Source organism: Lynx rufus, unplaced genomic scaffold (assembly GCF_022079265.1).
Source record: "Lynx rufus isolate CCGP_SWC_20201006 ecotype Redwood Valley unplaced genomic scaffold, mLynRuf1.p SCAF_11, whole genome shotgun sequence".
Taxonomy (NCBI): Eukaryota; Metazoa; Chordata; class Mammalia; order Carnivora; family Felidae; genus Lynx; species Lynx rufus.
This window is the reverse complement of record NW_025814825.1, coordinates 59,671,617-59,693,659: the sequence shown is the minus strand read 5'-3', so window position 1 is coordinate 59,693,659 and position 22,043 is coordinate 59,671,617. Positions and strand designations below refer to the sequence as shown.

At 54.2% G+C, this 22,043-nt stretch overlaps 1 protein-coding gene across 1 annotated transcript in view; it reads right to left on the bottom strand.

Annotated features, from left to right (window-relative positions):
• HTRA1 (HtrA serine peptidase 1) overlaps positions 1-20,997 on the bottom strand; it is a 52,253-nt gene extending 31,256 nt beyond the window's left edge. The window contains exon 1 of the mRNA XM_047072749.1: positions 20,511-20,997. Coding sequence (XP_046928705.1) covers positions 20,511-20,997 — 487 coding nt within the window. The remainder of the gene's footprint in view (positions 1-20,510) is intronic.
• Positions 20,998-22,043: the final 1,046 nt, after the last annotated feature.

The following is a 22,043-nucleotide window of genomic DNA, read 5'->3' as shown; positions in this document are numbered from 1 at the left end:
GATTAGAATAATGAGTCACAGCATTTTACAGGACAGGCCTTTCCATCTACCTAATAAATATTTATCATTACTAATGTTTAACACAACAAATGACCCATTAAGAGCAGCCAACGTTTCCTATTATTTAATGAGTTTAAAACTGCCAGGATTTCATCCAAAGATAATAAATGATTTTTCTTTCCTCTGTATAAACTCCTAGGAAAACACACAGCTCCGTAAATGCTGCTTCCTTGAACCCCATCTTCCTCGGAGTTTTACAGATAATACTTACCTACTTTCAAAAACTTCTACACAGGGGGGAAGAAAGAGATACACACAGCCTGCTCAGTTTCATTAATTAGTATCAAAATTAGCGTAACAGACACTTCCATTATTAAGTGTTTGCTGAAAAGTGCCAGGCACTAGGTTAAGAATCTGACATACGTGATCACAGTGAAGAAAAATGTGTTGCAGTGAAAATGAAAAATCACAATGTGGGGGCTACGAACCAACAGGTGGACTTTTATCTATGCTCCTCTCCGAAGATTTAGCACCGAATTAGACATGTGCTTTAAAAACATCGGGGCGCCTGGGTGGCGCAGTCGGTTAAGCGTCCGACTTCAGCCAGGTCACGATCTCGCGGTCCGTGAGTTCGAGCCCCGCGTCAGGCTCTGGGCTGATGGCTCGGAGCCTGGAGCCTGTTTCCGATTCTGTGTCTCCCTCTCTCTCTGCCCCTCCCCCGTTCATGCTCTGTCTCTCTCTGTCCCAAAAATAAATAAACGTTGAAAAAAAAAAAATTTAAAAACATCAAAGTGTGCGTGTGTTCCTATTTAAGGCAAAAATGTCTGGTAAAGATTAGATGTGGGGCAAGAGGAAAAGATCAAACTCGTATACTTCCCTCCTGCCAGCTCCTTAGTGCAGGCCAGAGGTTGTACAGGGTATGAAAGTATATGGGAGCAGAGAAATATGCCAGAGGAAAGACTAAATTAATAATAATCACAATAGGGCACCTGGGTGGTTTAGCCAGGTAAGCTTCAGACTCGATCTCAGCTCAGGGTATGAGCTGAGCTCAAGCCTTGCATCGGGCTCTATGCTGATGGCACAGAGCCTGCTTGGGATTCTGTCTCTCCTCCTCTCTGCCCCTCACCTGTTTGTGCTTTCTCTTTCTCTCTCAAAATAAATAAACTTAATAATAATAATAATAACAATAAAGAATTCTATTCTCTCCATAGGAAACATTACAAACTCACTGTCATATGAAAGGTGATCCAAGGCTCTATAATTTTGAACTTTTTCTTTCTTTTGTAAATTTTTTTAAATCTTTTAGAGCACGCACGCACGCACACGCACGCACAAGCTGAAGAGGGGCAGAGGGAGAGAGAGAATCCCAAGCAGACTCCGCGCTGTCGGCACAAAGCCCGACGTGGGGCTCGATCCCACAAACTGTGAGATCATGACCTGAGCCGAAATGAAGAATCAGATGCTTAACGAGCTGAGCCATCCAAGGCGCCCCTTGAATTCTTTTCCGCAAAGAGGTTCCTGAATTGTCTATGTCTCAGGTCCCTGGACCTGTCAGTGGGGAGGTGGGAGGACCAGCTCCTGACCGAGTAGCAGGCCTGAGTCCCACTCATTCCCCAGCTCCCTGGATTTCTGGAGCTCGTGACTGGCTCGCCGTGTAAGGCGAGGAGTGGGGGACCCTTGAGCTACATCTACGGGATGCGCTGCCTCAGTCACCAGGACTCCCGGTCACCGTCCAGACACCATGGCTAGCAGGGGAGGCATCTGCTTTAGGAGGACCAATGGAGCCCTCCTGGCAGTCCCAGGAGAGCCCCGGGGCCGCCCCGGGGGCAGCTGCCACCACAGACCTGGCTCCAGGAATCCCAGCACGGATCTCAGATGCCCTGACCCTGTTCTCGGCTCCGCGGTTTCCCAATCTGGCCTGGCAGCTCCGGGTCGCACCTACAGGGAACAGATGGGGTGCCGGGCTGAGCTCCAGCCCCAGAAGATTCCTAGCAGCGTCAGCGACGCTGGGAAAGATCACAAGGCTGCCATTAGTGCCAGGATGACTCCAGAGCCAGACTTGGCCTCAAATCCTGATGCTGCCCCTTCCAGCCGTGTTAACTTCCGGCAGTGGCTCTCTCTCTGTCCGAGCCTCAGTCTCCCGTTCTACATCCTGAAGATAGTACCACCTCGTCCAGGTGGTGGGGAGTCCAAAGCGGGACAGTGCCCACAAAGCCTGCCCTCAAGGCCATTATCATCTCCCAGCTCTCAGCCTGCGCACCACCCGGGTGCATTTCAGGGCTCCCAAGCGCCTCCTCCCACACTCCTAAGACTTCTCAGAATCCCGTTTCTGCATTCTCATTCAGGCATGCCCGGCCCGTTTTCAGTGTTGCCCCCGAAATGACGGTTACCACCTGGGGGGTGTGAACTTCCTGCAGGACCCCCACGCTGGTCTGCATCTCCCGAGCACAGCTCCCCACTGCCCTGATTCCCCAACTCGCTCTCCCAGGACCCCTTGAGATACACCCTCCGCTGCTGCAAACTTCTCACCAGCCCCCGGGCCCACTCCGCTCCACCCCACCCACCCCTGCACTCACACTATTTTCCTTCCTGCCTGGAATCCTCATTCTCCTCCCATACAGCTGGGCCAGTCCCACCTAACCCGCAATATTGGCAATAAAATAATAACACCAATGAGAATAATACCAGTACTCATTTACTAAGCATCTACTACGTGCAAGCAGAATGCGAGACACTCAACAAGCATTATCTCTAAATGTTCCTGCAAGCCTCTAGGGTGAACCCCATGCCCAGTCTCCGGAAAGATGGAAAAATGAAGGATGTGAGACGTAAGGCCGAGAAGCGAAGCATGTTGCTCACGTCCTGAGAGCTGGCAGGTGGCACGGGCGGGAAGCTTCCCCCTGTGCTCTGCGGCCGTAGCCTCCCTTCCAGGCGCCGGCCCCTTCCCTCGGCCTCCAGCCCCCTGCGGCCCCATGGCTGTAGGAAGAGGCTTCCCACTTCGTGCCTGAGAGCTCAGGGCCAGAACTCGGGACTAACAATCCAGCCTTGGCTTCCAACAAGAACAATCGCGCCTTCCAGTTTCTCAAGAGAATCGAGAAGTAGAGCTAATTTGGAAAACAGAACACAGTGTATTCGAGGGAAAAGAAATGAATCCCCCTTTATTCACAGGGAACAGCATGTTCCCAAAATTCAAACCAGTTGCAAGAGGAGATTGATCAAATCATGGGCATTTTAATGCCCTGTCCTACATTCAGGACCGGAGAGGCGACGCGCAGGGCCCTGTGCAAAATGAAACTGCAGGGGCTCCTTGCTCCAGAATTATCGAGAAGTCCAAGACGGTGGCCACGGGGCGTTAACCCGGGTGTGGGGTCCGTCGGAGCACGGACTGCACAAGAGGCGTGCCCATGACGCCGGGCCTGTCTGCATTTCATTTCATTTGATTTAAAACCCAAAGTGCAGAAGTACTGAGAGGCAGCACCCGCTGCCCAGGAGCCGATGGAGATACTGAGTCTGGCAGAGCCCAGGAGCCCACAGGCAGCCGTCAGGGGTGACGGGCGCTCCATGTGCCGGGAGGCGGGCACTCCCGTTCCGTGGTCCAAAGTGCCGGGCACGCCTCACACGTGGGTGAGACAAGTACGCAACCACAGGCAAGGCCCTGGGGCTGAAGGTTCCTCAACTTTAAAATAAGGAGGCGCGGGGTCACCGGGTGGGGCTCAGTTGGTGAAGCATCCGTCTGTTGGTTTCGGCTCAGATCACGATCTCACACTTCGTGAGTTCGAGCCCACTCGAACTGGCTGCGTACTGACGGTGCGGAGCCTGCTTGGGATTCTCTCTCCCTCTCTCTCTCTGCCCCTCCCCTGCTCTCTCTCTCTCTCTCTCTCAAAAACTAAATAGAGTTTTAAAAAAATAATAAAATAAGGAGGCTCAACTGGGTGGCTTCCAGGGTCCCTCCCTGCCCCCGAGGAGAAAGGGAAGAAATCCCTTGTGATGTGTCACCTGATTGCTTCCACTTCAAGTGCCACCAAAGGTACCGGTCCTTTCAAGCCTACAAATCCCAGCACAGACCAGCTCCAACAATCAGCAGGACGCAGGGGAAAAGACGAAATGTGAAGAGAGACACTCAGCCAACAGGGCCCGAGTTGGCCAGAGCCTTCTTCGCCAAGGGACCGCGGGAGGGCAGGCGGGGATAGCTGGCCCTCCTCCGTTCGCCCCTGCCTCCCTCAAGCTTCCGGTCCAGCCCTTCTCTTCCTTCTGTCACACGGGCCCGGGCACAAGTGACAAAAGAAACGAAGTCCTTTCAAAGGCAAGGGCACAAAACGCACCATGCAGAGGTCGGAGATGAAGGCCAGAGGAAAGCCTGTTCCCGTGTTCACCTGAAGGGACACCCCGGGCCCCGGGCCAGGTGATGACCAGGAGAAGTAATCACCCCTAAGACACCAGCTTGGACCCACCATGCTCTAGATTCAAGGCCAGCCCCAAAGCCTGGGGAAATGTACTCTGGCCACCAGCAGAGGCACTTCCAGCCAGGCTCCCACGGGCTCAGAAACTGTCAATCGGCCCCCAGTGGGGTGTCATGAAACATTTCAATAGTCTTTAGGAATGGCTCAGTTGCTTGCGGGGTCTGGGACACACTCTCAGCTGTCATCAGCCACCCTCCCACAGCCCCAACGCTCGAACAGGAGCCCCCCACTCCATATGAGTTCCAGCCTCTGGAGCCCCCTTCCTCCAAGTAGCAGCCACAATTCAGGCTGACGATCCAGGGACACCCCCAGAATGTATTGCCAGGGGGCTGCATGCTGAAGGCTGGCCTCTTTTTCACCTTTTGATGGTCCGAGGGGCACATCTGAACTTTTCTTCGTCCCTAGCACGGCTAGATGAAGAGTAACTACCAAGAGGCTACTTGCTGGGTAAATAAATCCGGGCTCAAACCCAGAGGGGACCTGCAGGAGGAAATTCCAGTCCTGGCACATCACCTGCACATGCCCGGGGCCTGCTCTCCCACCTGCTCTGTCCTGCTCACAGTCTGGCACCTTCACAGAGAGGCCAAGTGGAGCCTGGACAGGGGGAGGTGGGGGGTGGGTAGCACACGCAGTCAGGATCCAAAGCTTGTCCCGCCGATGCTCCTCCTACTTCCCCAGCGCTGCACTGCCCTGCGCCCAAGGTCCCCGCACTTCTGATGGGGTGAGGACATCAATCTCAGAGAGACAAAACAAAGCAGAGAATGAGAGGGCTGCAGCCAAGGCCAACACATATGAGCCATGGCCCGACGCTATGATGGTGGGGACGCTGTGCTTTTGCTCAATGACGGGTCCCCCCGCCACCCCGCTTGCCACATCAGACCTTTTTTTTTTTTTTTAAAGTGGGCTTCACCCAACGCGGGGCTTGAACTCATGACCCTGACATCAAGACCTGAGCTGAGATCAAGAGTCGGATGCCTCACCAACTGAGCCACCCAGGCGCCCCAACGCATCAGGGTCTTTTGATGTCAGCATTGGAACTGGGCTCCACAACTCTGCCGAGTGCGGGCACCTGAAGCAGGAGCGGGCCACCTGTTCCCACTTGGGTAGGGGCGTGGAGACGGGACTAGGAAGCAGGCGGGTAACTAACCTGACACCGTGCAGCTGGGAGAGGTGCTGGTCCACATTCAGGGAGGGCAAGGGGGATGATTTTTCACTAAGAAAAGCTCTCTTTGTGAGGTTGCATGATGAATTCAAGAATGACTGTGAGAGGGGTGGGAGAGGCCAGACCAGCCAAGGGGGGGGGGAGAAAGAGAAGCAGCAGGCTGAATTACAGGAGCCAGACGGCGGGCGGGCGGAGAAACAGAAGGAGGCTTCCTCGCCTTGCAGTGAACTTTCACTACTTTCTCCCTGAGGGTCAGCAGAGAATCAATTTAAACAGGTTCCTAATGGGGAACGAGTCACGATGTGCAAAGGGAATGGGGCCTCCTGTTTGCAAGCGGCTTGCCTGGGAGGAGAAGCAGCATAACCCAGTGGAGGCAGCAAAGGTGCCCCGAAAAACTCATTTTCTCCACGTTTTCAGTTTGAGCGACTGCGATCTGTCTGTCCCACTCCATTAAATTCCAAGTAAGCTTGTCAGGAACAGCTCCAACCCAGAGGCTGGCCCAGCGCTGGTCTGGGGTGTGGAGGCAGCAGAAACAGAAGTGAGACTTTGCACATTCCGGGAAACCAGACCCCCATTCTAATCAGTGCTGTGACTGCAAATTCCAGGACGCTGGGGGCCTGACGCAGAGGGGCCCCTGCACAACGAGGTTGCTCTGAACCTTGCAGAGAAAAATGCCCAGGAGGGAGACAGGTATCACTTGGCTGTGGCCACGGCAGCAGAGGCTGAGGTCTAAAATAAACTTGAAAATCCTGTGCATCATCAGGGCCACCGTCTGCAAATCTAAGGAAGAAGGAAACGGAAGACACAGTTCTAGAGTCAAACTTCTCAAGGCCAAAGGCCCTTGGACCCCTCCTTGTTAAAATAAACTGAATTCACGGGGCGCCTGGTTGGCTGGGCTTCTGACTTTGGCTCAGGGCATGATCTCACGGTTCATGGGGTTCGAGCTCCGCATCGGGCTCTCTGCTGTCAGTGCAGAGCCCGCTTCGGAAACTGTGTCCCCCCCCCCCCCCCCCCCCGCCTCTCTATCCCTACCCTGGCCGATCCTGCACACTCTCCCTCTCTCTCTCAAAAATAAATTAAAAAACATTTTTAAAAAGTCATAAAAAATAATAATACACTGAATTCACAAGGAGCCACTGTTATTATTACTATTTTTTTTTTAAGGTTGCATGATGCACTCCCATGCTCCCTGTCTTCTGCACAGAAATAAAGAAATGAAATTCAGGAGCGTCCAGGGTGACCTATTTCTCTCCTCATAATGAAGAAAGGAGGAAGAGGAGGCGGAGCCTGGGAGCCTGGCCTCAATTTCCAGCCCACACTGGCGCTTCCAAATGCTGGCAGCCCCCCTTTCCGGCGCAGTCTCCCAGACGGCCGAGGGTGGGAAAAGCTCGCCTGACGCCAGCCCTCAGACCGCGAAGGTGCCCCCCAGCCCCACGGGGCCCTGAGCACGGAGCCGCCTGCAGAGGCCGGGCAGCAGATGATGCAGGGGTAAGACAAGGGGCGCGCACACTCCGACCCTGCCCCAGACAAGCCTGAGCCCGAGCCTGCCTCTCCCGACCGACCACGGGCTCTGGGGGTGGGGGGCACCTGGCCAGTTGGCTGCGAACCCCTAAATGTGCCGTCAGTCACAAGGGCGGCTCGGTGTTGCAGCTTCAACTTTACTAGTAAAGAGGTGCCTTTTCCAGAACAACGTGTCTATGTTTTCATGGCGCCTGTCATTGATCATTACTTTTCAGTTTCATCGGCCAAAAAAAAAAAAAAAAGCCCTTCCCTGCGCACCTCGGTGAATGCTCGGGTCTGGTCAGTATTGCGGCCTCTGACAGTCTTTCCCGACCTATTATTGTCCGTGCTGGGGGAAAAGTGTCCGATCCATTCCACCGCACGATTTTTCCCCCCCGAAGTCTCCTGAATGCCCAGCATGATGTGTCTTTTATTACCTTCAGGGAAACGGCTGACCGCTCAGTTCACAAAAACACTATTAATGTTCCTCTTGATAAGCATCTGGCTCCGGTCTTGACCTTCCCAGATTTCTCATTTGGGTTTTCTTCCTGCTCCGACTGCTCCTACTTGTTATGTCTGGAGCGGCCAGGGCAGCTCTGCCTCCGTAAGCAGTGGGGCTGGGAGGCGACCGCGGAGTTGCTCAAGGGGCCCCCCCGGAACGCACCCCTCAGCGGTCATGGTTCCCCTCCCACGGCCCCCTGGTGGAGGAGGGTGGGCCTGGGAGCCAGGGGAAACCGGGAAGGCACAGGGAGGGATGTGACTGTGAACCAAGGCCCTCCATCCAGGAAGGGGACAGTTCCTCCCAGGAAGTACCCCATACCCATCTGTGATGAGCCCGATACAAGGAGGAGAAGGAGGGTAACTTAGGAAACCGAGACAGAAGCCAGGGGGAATCTCTGGCTCAAGGAAGAAGTGAAAAGTGGGGCCTGAGACCCGAGACAAACTACTTCCCCTCTCTGGGCCTCAGTTACCTCAGCAGTAAGATGATGAGGGGGTGGGCTAGACCATTTCCGACATCCTTTCCAGCTCCCAACAAAGTTATATGATCTAATAAATCTGAGAAGTGCATTTCCTGATCTCTTCCTGTCAGCATATAATTCCCATCCATATAGAATATTCCCGGTTTCCTTTAAGAGACAAAACAGATGAACATAGGGGAAAGGAAGGAAAATAATATAAAAACAGAGGGGGAGACAAACCCTAAGAGACCCAACAAACTGAGGGTTGCTGGAGGGGTTTGGGGGGGGGATGGGCTAAATGGGTAAGGGGCATTAAGGAATCTACTCCTAAATCATTGTTGCACTATATGCTAACTAATTTGGATATAAATTTTAAAAAATAGAATTAAAAAAAAAACAGAGGCAGGCAAACCATAAGAGACTCTTAAATACAGAGAACAAACTGAGGGCTGCTGGAGGGGTGTTGGGTGGGGGGATGGGCTAAATGGGGGATGGGCATTAAGGAGGGCACTTGGGATGAGCACTGGGTGTCATATGTAAGTAATGAATCACTGGGTTCTACTCCTGAAACCATCACTAACTACACTGTATGTTAAATAACTTGAATTTAAATAAATAAATTAAAAAATACATATATTGCTGTTTTCAATGCTGGCTTCCTGTGTCACGTGCTCTGGTTTCTTCCAATAGAACAAGCCAGGGCCACCTCAACAGTTCAGACTTTCAACGTGACTTTCCCAGCTGGGATTAGGACTCCCCGTCAGGGAGAATCGATAGAATACAAAGTCTGGCCTTCCTATATCCACCCAAGAGAGTCTGGTGTGGCCATAGAATGGACTAAGGCACCGGCACATGCTACAATGTGAATGAGCCTTGAAACCATTATGCTAAGTGAAAGAAACCAGTCACCAAAAACCACATGGGGTACAATTCCGTTAGTAGGAGATGTCCAGAACAGGCAAATCCAGAGGGACAGAAAGCAGATTCAGTGGTTGCCTAGGACTGGGCAGAGGGAAAGTATGGAGTGTGTGCTGATGGGCACTGGGTTTCTTTTTTTTTTTTTCTTACGTTTATTTAGTTTTGAGAGAGAGAGAGAGAGAGAGAGAGAGACCGCACGGAAGGGGCAGAGAGAGGGGGGGGACAGAGAATCCAAAGCCGATTCCACACTGACAGCAGTGAGCCTGATGTGGGGGCTCGAACCCACGAACCGTGAGATCATGACCTGAGCCAAAGTCGGACGTTCAACCGACCGAGCCACCCAGGTGCCCCTGGGTACTGGGTTTCTTTTGGGAGTGATGAAAATGTTATAGAATTCAACCACGGTGATAACTGCACCCCTCTAAGAATATACAGAAACTGTGAACCATACACTTTAAAAGGGTGAATTTCACAGCATGCGAATTACGCCTCAATACAACTACAATAAAAAAGAAAAAAATGTCATTTGTACCTTTTTAACTCTTTTTTTTTTTTTTTTTCAACGTTTATTTTATTTTTGGGACAGAGAGAGACAGAGCATGAACGGGGGAGGGGCAGAGAGAGAGGGAGACACAGAATCGGAAACAGGCTCCAGGCTCCGAGCCATCAGCCCAGAGCCCGACGCGGGGCTGGAACTCACGGACCGCGAGATCGTGACCTGGCTGAAGTCGGACGCTTAACCGACTGCGCCACCCAGGCGCCCCCCTTTTTAACTCTTTTAATGGGGCGACTAGAAAGGTGGATTTTATCTTTGTGGCTCATGTCATATTTCTGTGTGTACAAAACGTTTGAATAAACATATTCTTCCCTTTGCAAAACAAACAAAAACATCCTGGCCTCCTCCTGCATCCTGGGCAGAACTGGATATCTGGGAGGCTCAGTGCAGAGAGGCCTGGGCTGGGTGTCCAGGGACTCAAGTCCTCGGTCACAGCCTAGGTTGTGACCTCGGACCTTCACATGCCCTGGCTGGTCCTGGCTCCTCACTGAAAACAGTAGGGTCAGATAAGATGACCTAACAAACACAGGACCGCTTCCAGGTCAGACAGTCTGGGATCACAACTCTATCACTGGGTAAAAACCAAATTTTTGGATGTGTTCACTCTACCCCAAACGTTGATTATCTCTTAAAAGCATCCACCTGAAAATAAAAACAACTTAAAGACCAGGGTGCCTGGGTGGCTCAGTCTGTTGAGCATCCGACTTTGGCTCAGGTCATGATCTCACGGTTCGTGAGTTCCAGCCCCGTATCGCGCTCTGTGCTGACAGCTCAGAGCCTGGAGCCCGCTTTGGATTCTGTGTCTCCTTCTCTCTCTGCCCTTCCCCTGCTCATGCTCTATGTCACTCTCAAAAATAAATAAACATTAAAAATAAATAAATAAACAAACAAACAAACAAACAAACTGAAAGACCAACCAGGTGATCTATTCAGTGAAAAGAATGACTCATTTGGCATCATCCTGTTCCATTTATCTTGAAGGTTTTCTTTTAGGGGAATTTCTTGTTGCCCGTCTCAACTTTCAGTGACTTAAGACGCTGCTAATTCTACAGCTGATGGCAACGAACACGGGTACAACCCTCTAGGAAGACGACTTGGCAATATACACAGAGGGGCATTAAAAAAGCCTTATTCCATCCAGTCGTCGCACTTCTTAATATCTGCCCTGGGGAATAACCCTAGATACAAAAGTAACCAAGAGCATGAAAGTGTTCATTTCAGTATCCCCTGCCACAGCAACCACAGCTCAAACAGACACAAAGCGGGGACTCGGTAACCAGACGCTGGTAATGCTTGGGACAGAAATGATGGAGATGCCAAACTGTGGCTCTTTTTGCCAGTTTTCTTTGTTTGCGATGTAATTAGACTATATTTATAATTTTTAAAACCTGATACGGTAAAACGTGTCATCAAATGTATGAATTCATGTCCTGAGACGTCTACAGAGTCCAGTAAAAGAAATAAAAAGTGAAAAGAGCCTTGATGCTAAGAGAGGGAAAACTTGGTATAGTCATCTCAAAGAAAATCTAACCGCAGCTTAAAAGACAAGGAAGCATCTCAGCCCCGATTTATGTGGCGTGTCCACCATGATATTTGTACTGGTCTTTTTTTTTTTCTTTCCCCTCAGCGAGAGCACTATAATTATAGTTCAGAAGCATTAATAATATGTGCTTAGAAGGGGTCATCTTCCAACTGAAAGAGATCATTCTTTTGGAGGGGAGATCATTTTTTGGGGGGGGGGGCAGTTATCTTTAGCATCATTTTGGGAGACTAAGCCAAAGTACCCACTGCTTCTCAGCCTCATGGGAAAATCACATGGATGGGCCCTGTCCTCTCCCAAACACCCATTTGCTTCCAGCAGGAAGGCGTGGTTGACGTGGGAAGGGCCTCAGGATGGAGTCCACACTGGCTCCCCACTGACGAGCTGGGCAGCTCGTGAGTCATGTTTCCCTTAGGTGCCCATTTCTCCAGCTGTAAAGGGAAGGGTTGGGCTACAAGACCTGCAAGGCCCTTCCACACTCAGGCTGCACGCTCTGGGATTCGGTCCTCTCTACGAGGCACTTGGGGACTATGGCCAGCCCTCGGAAGGGAAGGAGTTGTTCTTGTCCACAAAACCCCAGAAAACATGAAAATGAGGTGCGGCCGTGGTCAGAGATGGGCTGTGGAAGCCCACAGTATTTTTCAGAGGACGAAGGACTGTCTGGCTGGCCAGTGATGGGCATTCCAAGGAAATGGCTGTGTCTGAGAACACCACAGAACCACTGCCCCCCCCCCCCACACACACACACAGGAAGGAATCAGGGCACGTGGGTCCTTTCTCGACAGTCTCCAATCCTTGCCCTTCCTCCTGTGCCTTCTGAGCTGTTATCAGACTTCTCCTGGGTTTCTCCGGTGAGGGCTGAACCCATACTGGGCTCTGGTTTTCAGAACCCAAAATGTCAAAAGTGTCATATCTTGGAATACAGATTCATACATTTGATGAATTTCTCCAGCAATTTCAAGCTGGAGAACCTCAATTCAGGCCACTTCTTGGCCAGCAGATGTCCGACAGAAACTCAGCCTAAGGAGGCACAGTGGAGACGGCAGTGTGCTCGGTATCATAATTCCCGATTCCTAGTGGTTTGAGCCAAAGTGTTCTTCCCTTAAGAGCTGATGGTAGTGGACCTGGCCTTTGGCTTCCCTGAAACAGAACATCAGTGCTTACGAATAATTCAGTCGCCCTGGCCAAGGGCTATCGTGTCTCAGTGGGATGGGGGAACACGCCCAGAGGAGACCCATGTCTTAAACACACAGGAAGCATATTACTTTTTGCATCCTTCTGGCTCAACGGCTTGGTGCTGGTTGTACCAGGAGCCCCGGAAGAGTCCGGAAGTGCCAATTCAGGGTCCTAATTCCTTGCAGGTGCAATGCTCCAGGACTCCCAGATGACCACCCAGCTTCACAGCCGCTCTCTCCTCTGACTCTCACAGTGTCCCTCTGAGGTCTCCTAGGCAGCATCGTTATCCCCATATTACAGATGAGGAAACTGAGGCTGAAGGGAGTTCAGAACTCCCCCAAAAGGTCCAAGCAAGTACGAGAACCCAGGTCTCCTGACACCGGGAGGTCACAAAGGAGACAGCGGGTCAGGGCTTTGGAGCAGACTCAGGAGACTTTGCCACACCTGTCTCGCGAACCGACAGACCAAGCAGGCCAAAAATCAGTCAGGCCAGGGTTGACCTGAACAGCACTATCAGTCCACTAGACCTAGTTGGCATGTATAAAACACTCCATCTGACAACCACAGCAGAATATTCTGCTGTTCACATGGAACACTCGCCAAGACAGGCCACATTCCAGACCAGAATACACACCCTACCAAACTTAAAAGAACAGAAATCATACCAAGTATGTTCTCAGACCACAGTGGAACTGAACTAGAAATCGAGAACAGAAAAGATCGCTGGAAACCACCCCCCCCCCCAAATACTTGGAGATTCAGTAACAGTCTTCTAAGTAACACTCGAGGCAAAGAACTCTTGAGGCACCTGGGTGGCTCAGTCGGATAAGCGTCCAACTTCGGCTCAGGCCATGATCTCACTGCTTGTGAGTTCAATCCCCGCATCGGACTTTCTGCTCTCAGCGCAGGGCCCGCTTTGGACCCTCTGTCTCCCTCTCTCTCTGCCCCTACCTACCCCACTTGTACTCTCTCTCTCTCTCAAAAATAAATTAAAAAAAAACATAAATAAAAAAGAAGTCTCAAAATGGTTTGGGAGTAAGACAGAGTTGGGTCCCAATCCCAGCCCTGCTTCGTCCTGCCAGGGAGCCTTGGTCAGTTACAACCTACTGCTTGGACCCTCCTCTTGTTTCCTGAGCCGGGAAGCGAGGACAATGCCATTCCCTCCCTGGGTGGCCCTAGTGGCCAAGGAGGCAGCAGGCCCCTAACTCAGGGTGCACAGTGTCCCCTCCCAGAGCACACCCAGCGGCAGCTCTTTGGGGGTCACTGTTTCTCCAGGGCTGTGACCCACCACCCGGCCGTCCTGGGGTCCCTGGGCCCCCCGGCTAGCTCACTCTGCCAGAGAAAACCAGATGTGACCGCTAGACGCTGAGCCTTCTCTCCTCCGTATCTGGCTGGCAGCTGCCTGCCTGGGCAACCCCAACTGGCAGAACTCTGTGTCCATCCATCCCCACCAAGTGGTGACTGCCACCTGGAATAGTGGCACCGAAGACAGGGCTTCTCCCAGTCACGGGGTGCGAGATGACTCAAGTGCTAGATGAGCTGCTGAAATCTCACCCGAGACGATGTGAAAGGGAACCGTCCCGCAAACCTCGCCAAACCCTGAGAAGAAAACAGCTCGTCACACACACAGGCCTACCGTCTTCTTCTCAAGATCTGATTGCACAACTAATGAAAAAGATGTTTCCTGAGGCCTGAAGGCATTGCACAAGCCTCTGACTCACTTAGGGTTTATTCAAATCTGAAAACTATCAAAAATTCCAGCCACAACAACGTGTCCTCCGAAACCAGCATGTGCCCAAGGGCGCAGGATCAGCCCCCGGTGAGGGAGTGGGCCACGGTCACGTGATGCTGGGGAGGACCATGTTCATGCAATGCGCTTACTTGACAATTTGTCCCAGGAATCTCAAATAATAGGGTAGCCGGTAGGCTCCCACACCTCAATGTGGCAAATCTTTCCATGTGAGACGCTCCCAAAACAAGGATTATTCAAGAAGCTCTCAGGGCTTCTAAACACTGCCATCTCCTGAGAGTCACAAAGTCTCTCCAGGCAGGGTTAACAAGGGGACATCTGTAAAAGCTCAGGTGTCCAGCTCTTCACTCAAGAGAAGTCACACAGGGGCGCCTAGTGGCTCAGACGGTTAAGCGTCCGACTTTGGCTCAGATCATGATCTCCCTGCTGGTGGGTGCAGCAAGCCCCGCATCGGGCTCTGTGCTGACAGCTGGGAGCCTGGAACCTGCTTCGGATTCTGTGTCTCCCTTTTTCTCTGCCCCTCCCCCACTCATTCTCACGCTCTCTCTCTCTCTCTCAAAACTAAATAGGAAGGAAGGAAGGAAGGAAGGAAGGAAGGAAGGAAGGAAGGAAGGAGAAAGAAAGAAAGAAAGAAAGAAAGAAAGAAAGAAAGAAAGAAAGAAAGAGAAAGAAAGAAAGAAAAGTCACACACTTGTCAAATGACACATAGGCAAGGACCAGGGGGTTCACGGGGTAACAGGGACAGTGGCGTCTGAGTCCCTCTGCCCAGAGAAACTTTCAAACATATTTACTGGCAAATTCCAAGTCAGCTTCCAGGACACATGTCCCCCACCACCTTCCTTCTCTGCGAAGCCTTCTGTAACCCACCTGCCCACCTCATCCCCAGGAAGACATGATCCTTACAAGCACTCGCCCCGCCGAGCTGACTCCCTGTTAGATGTCTCAAAAATGATGACTGTTTCTATTATTACAGCTAATGCTGATTGGGTCCTAGTAACGCAGCAGGTACACTTCTAAGCACTTCACATAATTAAGAGCTTCCACCCCCCAGCAACCCAAGGACATATGTACGCAGGTACTATTGTTTTTATTATTATTCCACTGATGAGGAAACTGAGGCTTACAGAGATTACGTCACACACACGAAGTCCCACGTTTAGAAAGTGCTGATCCGACTCCTGAGGCCAGGTATCACGTGATCCAGCACGAAGTCCTTGAGATCGTGGGCTGCTAGCCTTACTCCCTTCGACCCCCTTCTGAGTACACAGTAGGTGTTCCATAAATGCTCTGAAGAAACTTAGAAATAGAATCCACGTCACTAATTCCAAACGCTAAATTCTGTACCCTCTGAGCAGCAAGTGGCCTGGCCTCTTCGCTGCCACTCATTTCGGTCTGGTGCTGTGTTATCCTAGCTGGTGACCATCGGTGGCTCTAGACACATGTCACCCAGCAGCACTGGGTCACACCAACTTCCCTATCACTTCTGGGGGCCTTTTGGAAAAGCATTTGGAATTGGTACCCGTCTCAGTTCCTCTGTTGATGTTAATTCTATCTCCCTTTCTTTCTTTGCCTTCTTGCCTCCTTTCTTGCCTGCCAGCCAGCCTTCCTTCCTTCCTTCCTTCCTTCCTTCCTTCCTTCCTTCCTTCCCTTTTTCCTTCTTCTTTAATGGCAAGGAAGGTGGGAAAGAAAGATGAAATGACTCGAGAAGGATCCCACTCCAGCCCAGCCGTGGGGCCTCTGGGAAAAGCAGGGAGAGGCACCAGGTTCACTGGAGCTCACATCTCAGGGGTGGGCATGTCACCACGATGGTCAACCAGGGATTTTCCCCCAGCCAGCAAAAGCTAACGTACAAGGGAACCAGGCCCAAGATGGGCCACGTGACCACGGGTTTTTAGATTAGTTTTCTTACAAGAATCACAGACCATTCCAGCTAGAAGGGACCTCAGAGATCATCTGGCCCAATCCCCTCACTGCTGAGGCTCTGAGATGTCGGGGGCTGGTCACCTGCTGAGGTAACAGTCTAGGAAGGGTCAGAGCCAGGGGCCAGCCCGCCAGTCCCTCCACACCAGCTGGCCTTCCAAGGAACCCTCAGCCGCTGCCAAGCTTGATTTCTTCTTCAAACTAAGCCCGACCAGAGCTATTTATTCACTTGATATACAGGCCCATGGAAAGTCTGATCTCTCAATCCAAGGCACGAAACAGTGTCCAGGATCACACAACTCCAAATGGACTCAGAATCCAGCCCCGCAGTCCGGAGGCTGTCGGACGCCTGACCACAGTTAGCCCATGGTCCCCACCAGAATCGCTTACTGAATGCGGTTATTTTAAGCTCTAATGCAACCTATTTACAGCTCTTCTGGACGGAATGAAATAACTCAAACGCTTGGCTTTCGACACTGTTAACTTACTAATTTTGTGAAACTTTAATATTTTAACTCTTTAGCAAAACCGACAAGAGAATAAAGGCAAATAACCAGCCGGAGAGAGCAAAGCCTTCTGAACCGTGGAAAAGACGGTTCTTCTTCCAAGCTGGTGGCTCTTTACCAGGAACGCACAGCCAGGCTCCACCTCATCAGGGTGGGGGAGGAGAGATTTGGGGGGCGGGGGGGGGGGGGGACGGCGATGTTGGGACCAGGACCAGAACGAGGACGGGAGAGCTCCAGGCTTGTCTGGGCTGCCGTTTGGGGTGGGGTGGGCTCTCCTGGGGTGGGTGCCAGGGGTAGAAACGGAGTAGCCTGCTCCTTTGAGAAGTCTTTTTCGGGCCTCTTTCCTGGCTTTTCGTCCATTTTTAGCAGAGATCTGTAGTGCTGGCTAGACTTTTGCAATGTCTGGGAATCCAGGGGGGACTTTCTCTCCCCAACAGCAGTCTGGGGCCGAGGGTTCTGGTTTGGAAACACCTCTCTTCCAGCCCCTTCTGTTCTTTTGCTTTTCTGTAGCAAACGTTGTTGCACTGACGGCAACTGGGGCAACCATGTCCTTCAACTCTCGTGCCTGTGGAATGAGAGCTGGGAGGTGTCCTACATTTCATCTCAAGGCCATGGCCATCTGGAGCACTGTTTATTCCAGCTATTAGCCACGGCTCAGCTGGAGCTGGCTTATAATCTTAGTTTCTCTGTCAACAGCACAGCACGGTGATTATGAATGCGCCCTGGACTAGATGCATGGGTTCAAGTCCTGGACAAGGAACTTCTCTGTGACTCTGTCTCCCAGTTGGGACACAGGGAAGATTAGAGCACACTCCTCACACGATTCTAGGAGGGTCAAATGGGTTGACACATGCCTGGCACAGAATAAGCCCTAAATATATGTTAGCCTTTATTATTATACTGTTATATTACTTGCAATTCCTTTCTCCGTTATAATTTCCTGACAGCAGCGAATTTTTGCTTTAAATGAATCCAAGCTGCTAGTGGTGAAAGATGAGAGATCTTTGTTCTCATACTTGGACACTTTCCCATCCAAACCCTGACAGCAGCATTGAGATTTCTTTTTTTTTTTAATATTTTTTTAATGTTTATTTATTTTTGAGACAGAGAGAGACAGAGCATGAACGGGGGAGGGGCAGAGAGAGAGAGGGAGACACAGAATCGGAAGCAGGTTCCGGGCTCCGAGCTGTCAGCACAGAGCCCCACGCGGGGCTCGAACCCACCGACCACGAGATCATGACCTGAGCTGAAGTCGGCCGCTTAACCGACTGAGCCACCCCGGTGGCCCGAGATTTCTGAAATAGATGATTTGCCTTCACCTCCAGAACCATTTTTAGGAGACGCTGTCTGAACTCTTCGTTAAACAGCTTACAGATAAAAGTGCTTTCTTTTCAGTGGCGACACGTTCCCCCATCCAACCATCCACCATGATTCTAAAGAGCCGCTCAACTCAGGGCCCGCTGGTCTGCGGGCATTTCCTCCTGGCTCCCCGCTCGCTCTCTGCTCCAGACAAACCCTCTAGAGGATCTCGGAGATCATGGAGCCCGCTCCTGTCTCGGGAGCTCCTTCCCCACATCCGTGCACGGCTCCCTCCAACTCCAGGCCTCCCGCGATCACCCCAGCGAAAAGAGAGAGCATTCCCGCCAACCCTCTCGGCCAGAACTGGCTGCCAATTCACCTCATTCAACAACGACGTCAAGTGACCTGCTCGCGGGCCAGGCTTCCACTGAATGAAGTCTTGGCTCCCAGGCTCCGGTCCGCAGAGGCACCTCTGGGAAGTCAAGGGTGGAGTGCTAGACGGCAGGAGTGGAGCGCGGGTGGGCAGCAGATGGGAAAAGCAAGGCCTTCCATTAGGGGAAGTCTGGATGGCCCTGTGTCTCAGGCACCTCTTATTTCCCGATGCATTCACTTATTCATTCATCACCTGCCCACATATCTACCGGGTGCCTCCCGTGTGCCAGGCAGAGAAGCACACGGCGTCTGACACACCGCAGCGCTCAATAAATACTTGCAGAAAAAGGGTGAGAATAGCCTCGCCCCCTCTTGTCTCTCTCTCCTCTCAAGGCCGCTGTCTGGGAGCCTGCTGTGGGCCTGATGGCCCACGGACAAGGACCTGTTTCTCTCCACACGGCGACTATTAATGCCTCTGCCAACTGCGAAGCTCGCTAAGTGACTCCACGAGCAATAAATCAGGTGCTCAGACGGTGCCAATGACTCAAGACCCCGAGCAGTGAGACTACACACAGGAACAGCTGGCTTGTTTTTGACAAAAATATGCCAGATGCTTTTTTCAGTGTCGTCACCCCACACCCAGACTATTGCAGTGGCCCTCACTCCGCACCCTGGCGAGTTCTGCGCTCCGGTGCTAGGTGAGTCCTACGCCGGGATTTCTTTAAGCTGCCCCTGGTCCAAGAACATCCAAATACACAGCACAGCCGGCCTCTTCAGGCCCGGGACTCTGTGCCACCAGCCTGAGTCACTCTCACTGCCCGCCCCTAATGTCCCCAGCCACACCAATCTATTCACCAGCTCCCAAGCAAGTTTCAGGCTTTGCCCAGACTGAGCAGGCCGCCCGGGATGCACTTCCCGGCCTTCGGGAAACTTCCGTCACCCTGTCTGACCTCTCTTTCTCAGCCTTGGGGCTGGCACCAGGGAAGGCTGTCTGGGTTCAAATTCCAGCTGAGTGGCCGTGGGCAAGTAACTGAGCCTCAGTTCCCCTATCTGTGAAACGGGAATCTCACACCTGTGCACTGTCACAGCCATACCTCAGTCGCTGTTGGACCACTTCTCTCCGAGGGAAGTCTCCTGCCTCCCCCCTGGCTAGGCTCTTTCCCGAGGGCAGGCCGGGCTCCCTGCTCCTGTGCTGCTGGAATACACAACCTCCAATTTCTCCTCCACGGCTCTGGCACCTTTCTCTGCGTGGGAGCCAACCTGTGCCAGGCCCTAGTTGGTCGTGTTGGACCATATTTCTCCAAAGAAAATCTAGACCACTTCCTGGCGCTGGGCTCCCCTGCCTCCCTCCCTCCCCATGCGCTGCCCGCGGTAGGAGGCTGCGGCCAAGTGCGCTGCCAAGCACAGCCGGCCCGTCCCTCCACCGCTGGACTGGCCGCAGCTGAACTCCGTATTGTTTTTCCACATGGTCTCTCCGCCCGGAGAAGCATCCCTCTGGAAGGTCCCGCGAGAGAGACAATTCCCCCACCCTTCGCTGGGTCACCGGCACCTCCCCAGCCAGGACGGGTCTCGCTGAGCCAGAAATGATGCGAAAGTAAGGAGGAGGGGTTCACGTCTTCATCCCTAACCCGCCTGCCCCCACCCCTTCCCCGCCTCAGATTCCGCGATCCAAAGTTCCGTTCCGCTTATTTAAAAAAAAAAAAAAAAAAGCCACTTTCATTTTTGTAGGATTGGCTCAAAACACGGGAAGCAGGCAGGCGGCCACGCCGCTGCAAAGTCTGCGGGGCTCAAGCGGTGCCAACCCAGCGAGATCATCTGGGGGAACCGCGGAGCGGGCGGGAACACCGTTCCTTTCAAATACAAAGTTACGGGAAAGTTTTCCGGGACAGGATCCATAGTAAGACGAACGCACGCTTAACTCTAAAGGCGCCAGGGGGGTGGGGGGCGGAATGCAGAGAAGTAGAAGGAAGGCAAAGCGACAGCAATGAGTCCTGGCGGTCCCGACGCCTCCGACACAAGGCACCTTTCCCAATCCCTCTCAACTCTACGCGCACACTCCTGTCTCGTTTGTCCGTGTTCCCCCGGGGCGCTGTGGTGCCTCGCGGGGCACCCAGCAGCCGGCCAGCGGGCGGGACGCCCCGTCACCCTGACCCGGGGCTGCCGCCCAGAGCGCGCGGGGCACCCGCCGGGCGCGGAGCCGGCCCCGGGCCGGGCGCAAAGCTTGGGTCCCCAGGGGGCCCGCGGAAAGTTCCCCCACCGGGGGTCCGGGGCCCCGCCTCTCGCAGCAGGTGGGAGCCCCAACACCCCGCGACGCTTCGCCGCCCCTCGGCTCGCCCGGCCGGCCCGCCGGGGCCGGGATGGCGAGAGCGGGGAGCCCCGGGCGCGCAGGTACCTTGGCCGCAGGCGCCGCGCTGCAGGACGATGACCGGCGGCTGGTGCAGCCTCTCGGAGCGGCGGCTGGCGGCGCGCAGCTGGCACAGGTTGGCGTAGGTGTTGGCGTCGCTGCCGCACACCGGCTCGCTGCTGGCGCACACGCAGAGGCCGGCCTGCGAGCGCCGCCGCACCGTGGCCGAGGCGGGCACCCCGAAGGGCACCACGCACTGCAGCCCCTCGCCGCACGGGCCCTCCTGCAGGCCGCACGCCGCCCCCTCGGGCGCGCCGCACACCTCGCAGCAGCCGCACGCGTCGCGGACGCGGCCGCCTTCGCAGTGTGCCGGCGGCGGGGAGCAGCGCGCGGGCTCGCAGCGCTCCGGGCACCCGGCGGCGGCGGCAGGCGCCGAGCGTCCGGCCCGGGACGGCTGCGCCGGGGCGGGCGCCGCGAGCAGCAGCAGCAGCAGCAGCGGCGGCGGCGGGAGGCACGAGGCGCGCGGGGGCTGCATGGCGGCTCCGACGGCGGCGGCGGCGGGCTGGGCGCGGGCCGGAGAGCGGCGCCGGGGAGAGCGCGGGAGGGACTAGGGGGAGCGGGTGCGAGTGCGCGCGGCCGCGCGGCCCAGCCCATTGGCCTCGCGGCGGTGACGAGCCGCCTTGGGGACGGGCACGGCGGCCGGGGGGGGGGGGGTTGCGGACGGGGGGCGGGCGGGCGGCTGCAGCGGGGACCGCCCGCGGCGGGGGCAGGGCGGGCGCGCCCGGGCACGGCGCGGCTCGCGGGGCGCGGGCGGGGCGGCGCGCGGGTCCGCCCTCTCGCGGGGCTCGGTGTCCGGCTCCGCGCGCCCCTCCCGCCCCTCCCGCCCGCGGGTTCTCGCACGCCCCTCGCCAGCCTAAAACTAAGAGGGAGACTCTGCGAAGGGGAACCTGCGGCGGCCCCGCGCGCGCGCGTGCGCGGGCCCGAGGAAGTTCCCCAGATTGCCGAGCCGGGGACCCGCTGGCCCCTCGGTCATGCGTTCCAGAGGAGGGGGGCGGGCATTTCCCTGGAATTGACCCCCGCGTCCCACACGCGCGACCGGTGCAGCCTTGCGAGGAAGGCGGGGCTGGCGGAAAGCCCGCGGCCAGACCCACGGTTACGTGAAAAAAGCAAAGAGCCGAAGTAATTAGAATACAATCACTCGCGTCAGATTCCTTTGGAAAGTTGTTAACGGGTGGGAGGCGTGCTTGTACATGCACGGAATAGCTCCGGAGCGTAGACGCGAGAAGCTGGTAGCACCGGGGCGGGGGGTGTGTGGGAGTCCTGGGTGAGAGAGGGGCTTTGTAGCGCCTGAGTTTCTCACCACGTGCATGATTATCTCAAAACGTTGTTATTACCTAAAGGAGTTCATCTTTGATCTTCCACCTGAGAGTCTTCGGTGCTTCCTTTGGGACAGATGCAAGTCAAGGCATCACCTGGAGGGGCAGGGGCGACTCCGGAGGTGGATCCGCGCGTCCCGGTGGCGCCAGGCCCTCGGGCGTCGGCCTCCGGGCCGATACTCAGCAGATGGACAAAGCTTACACC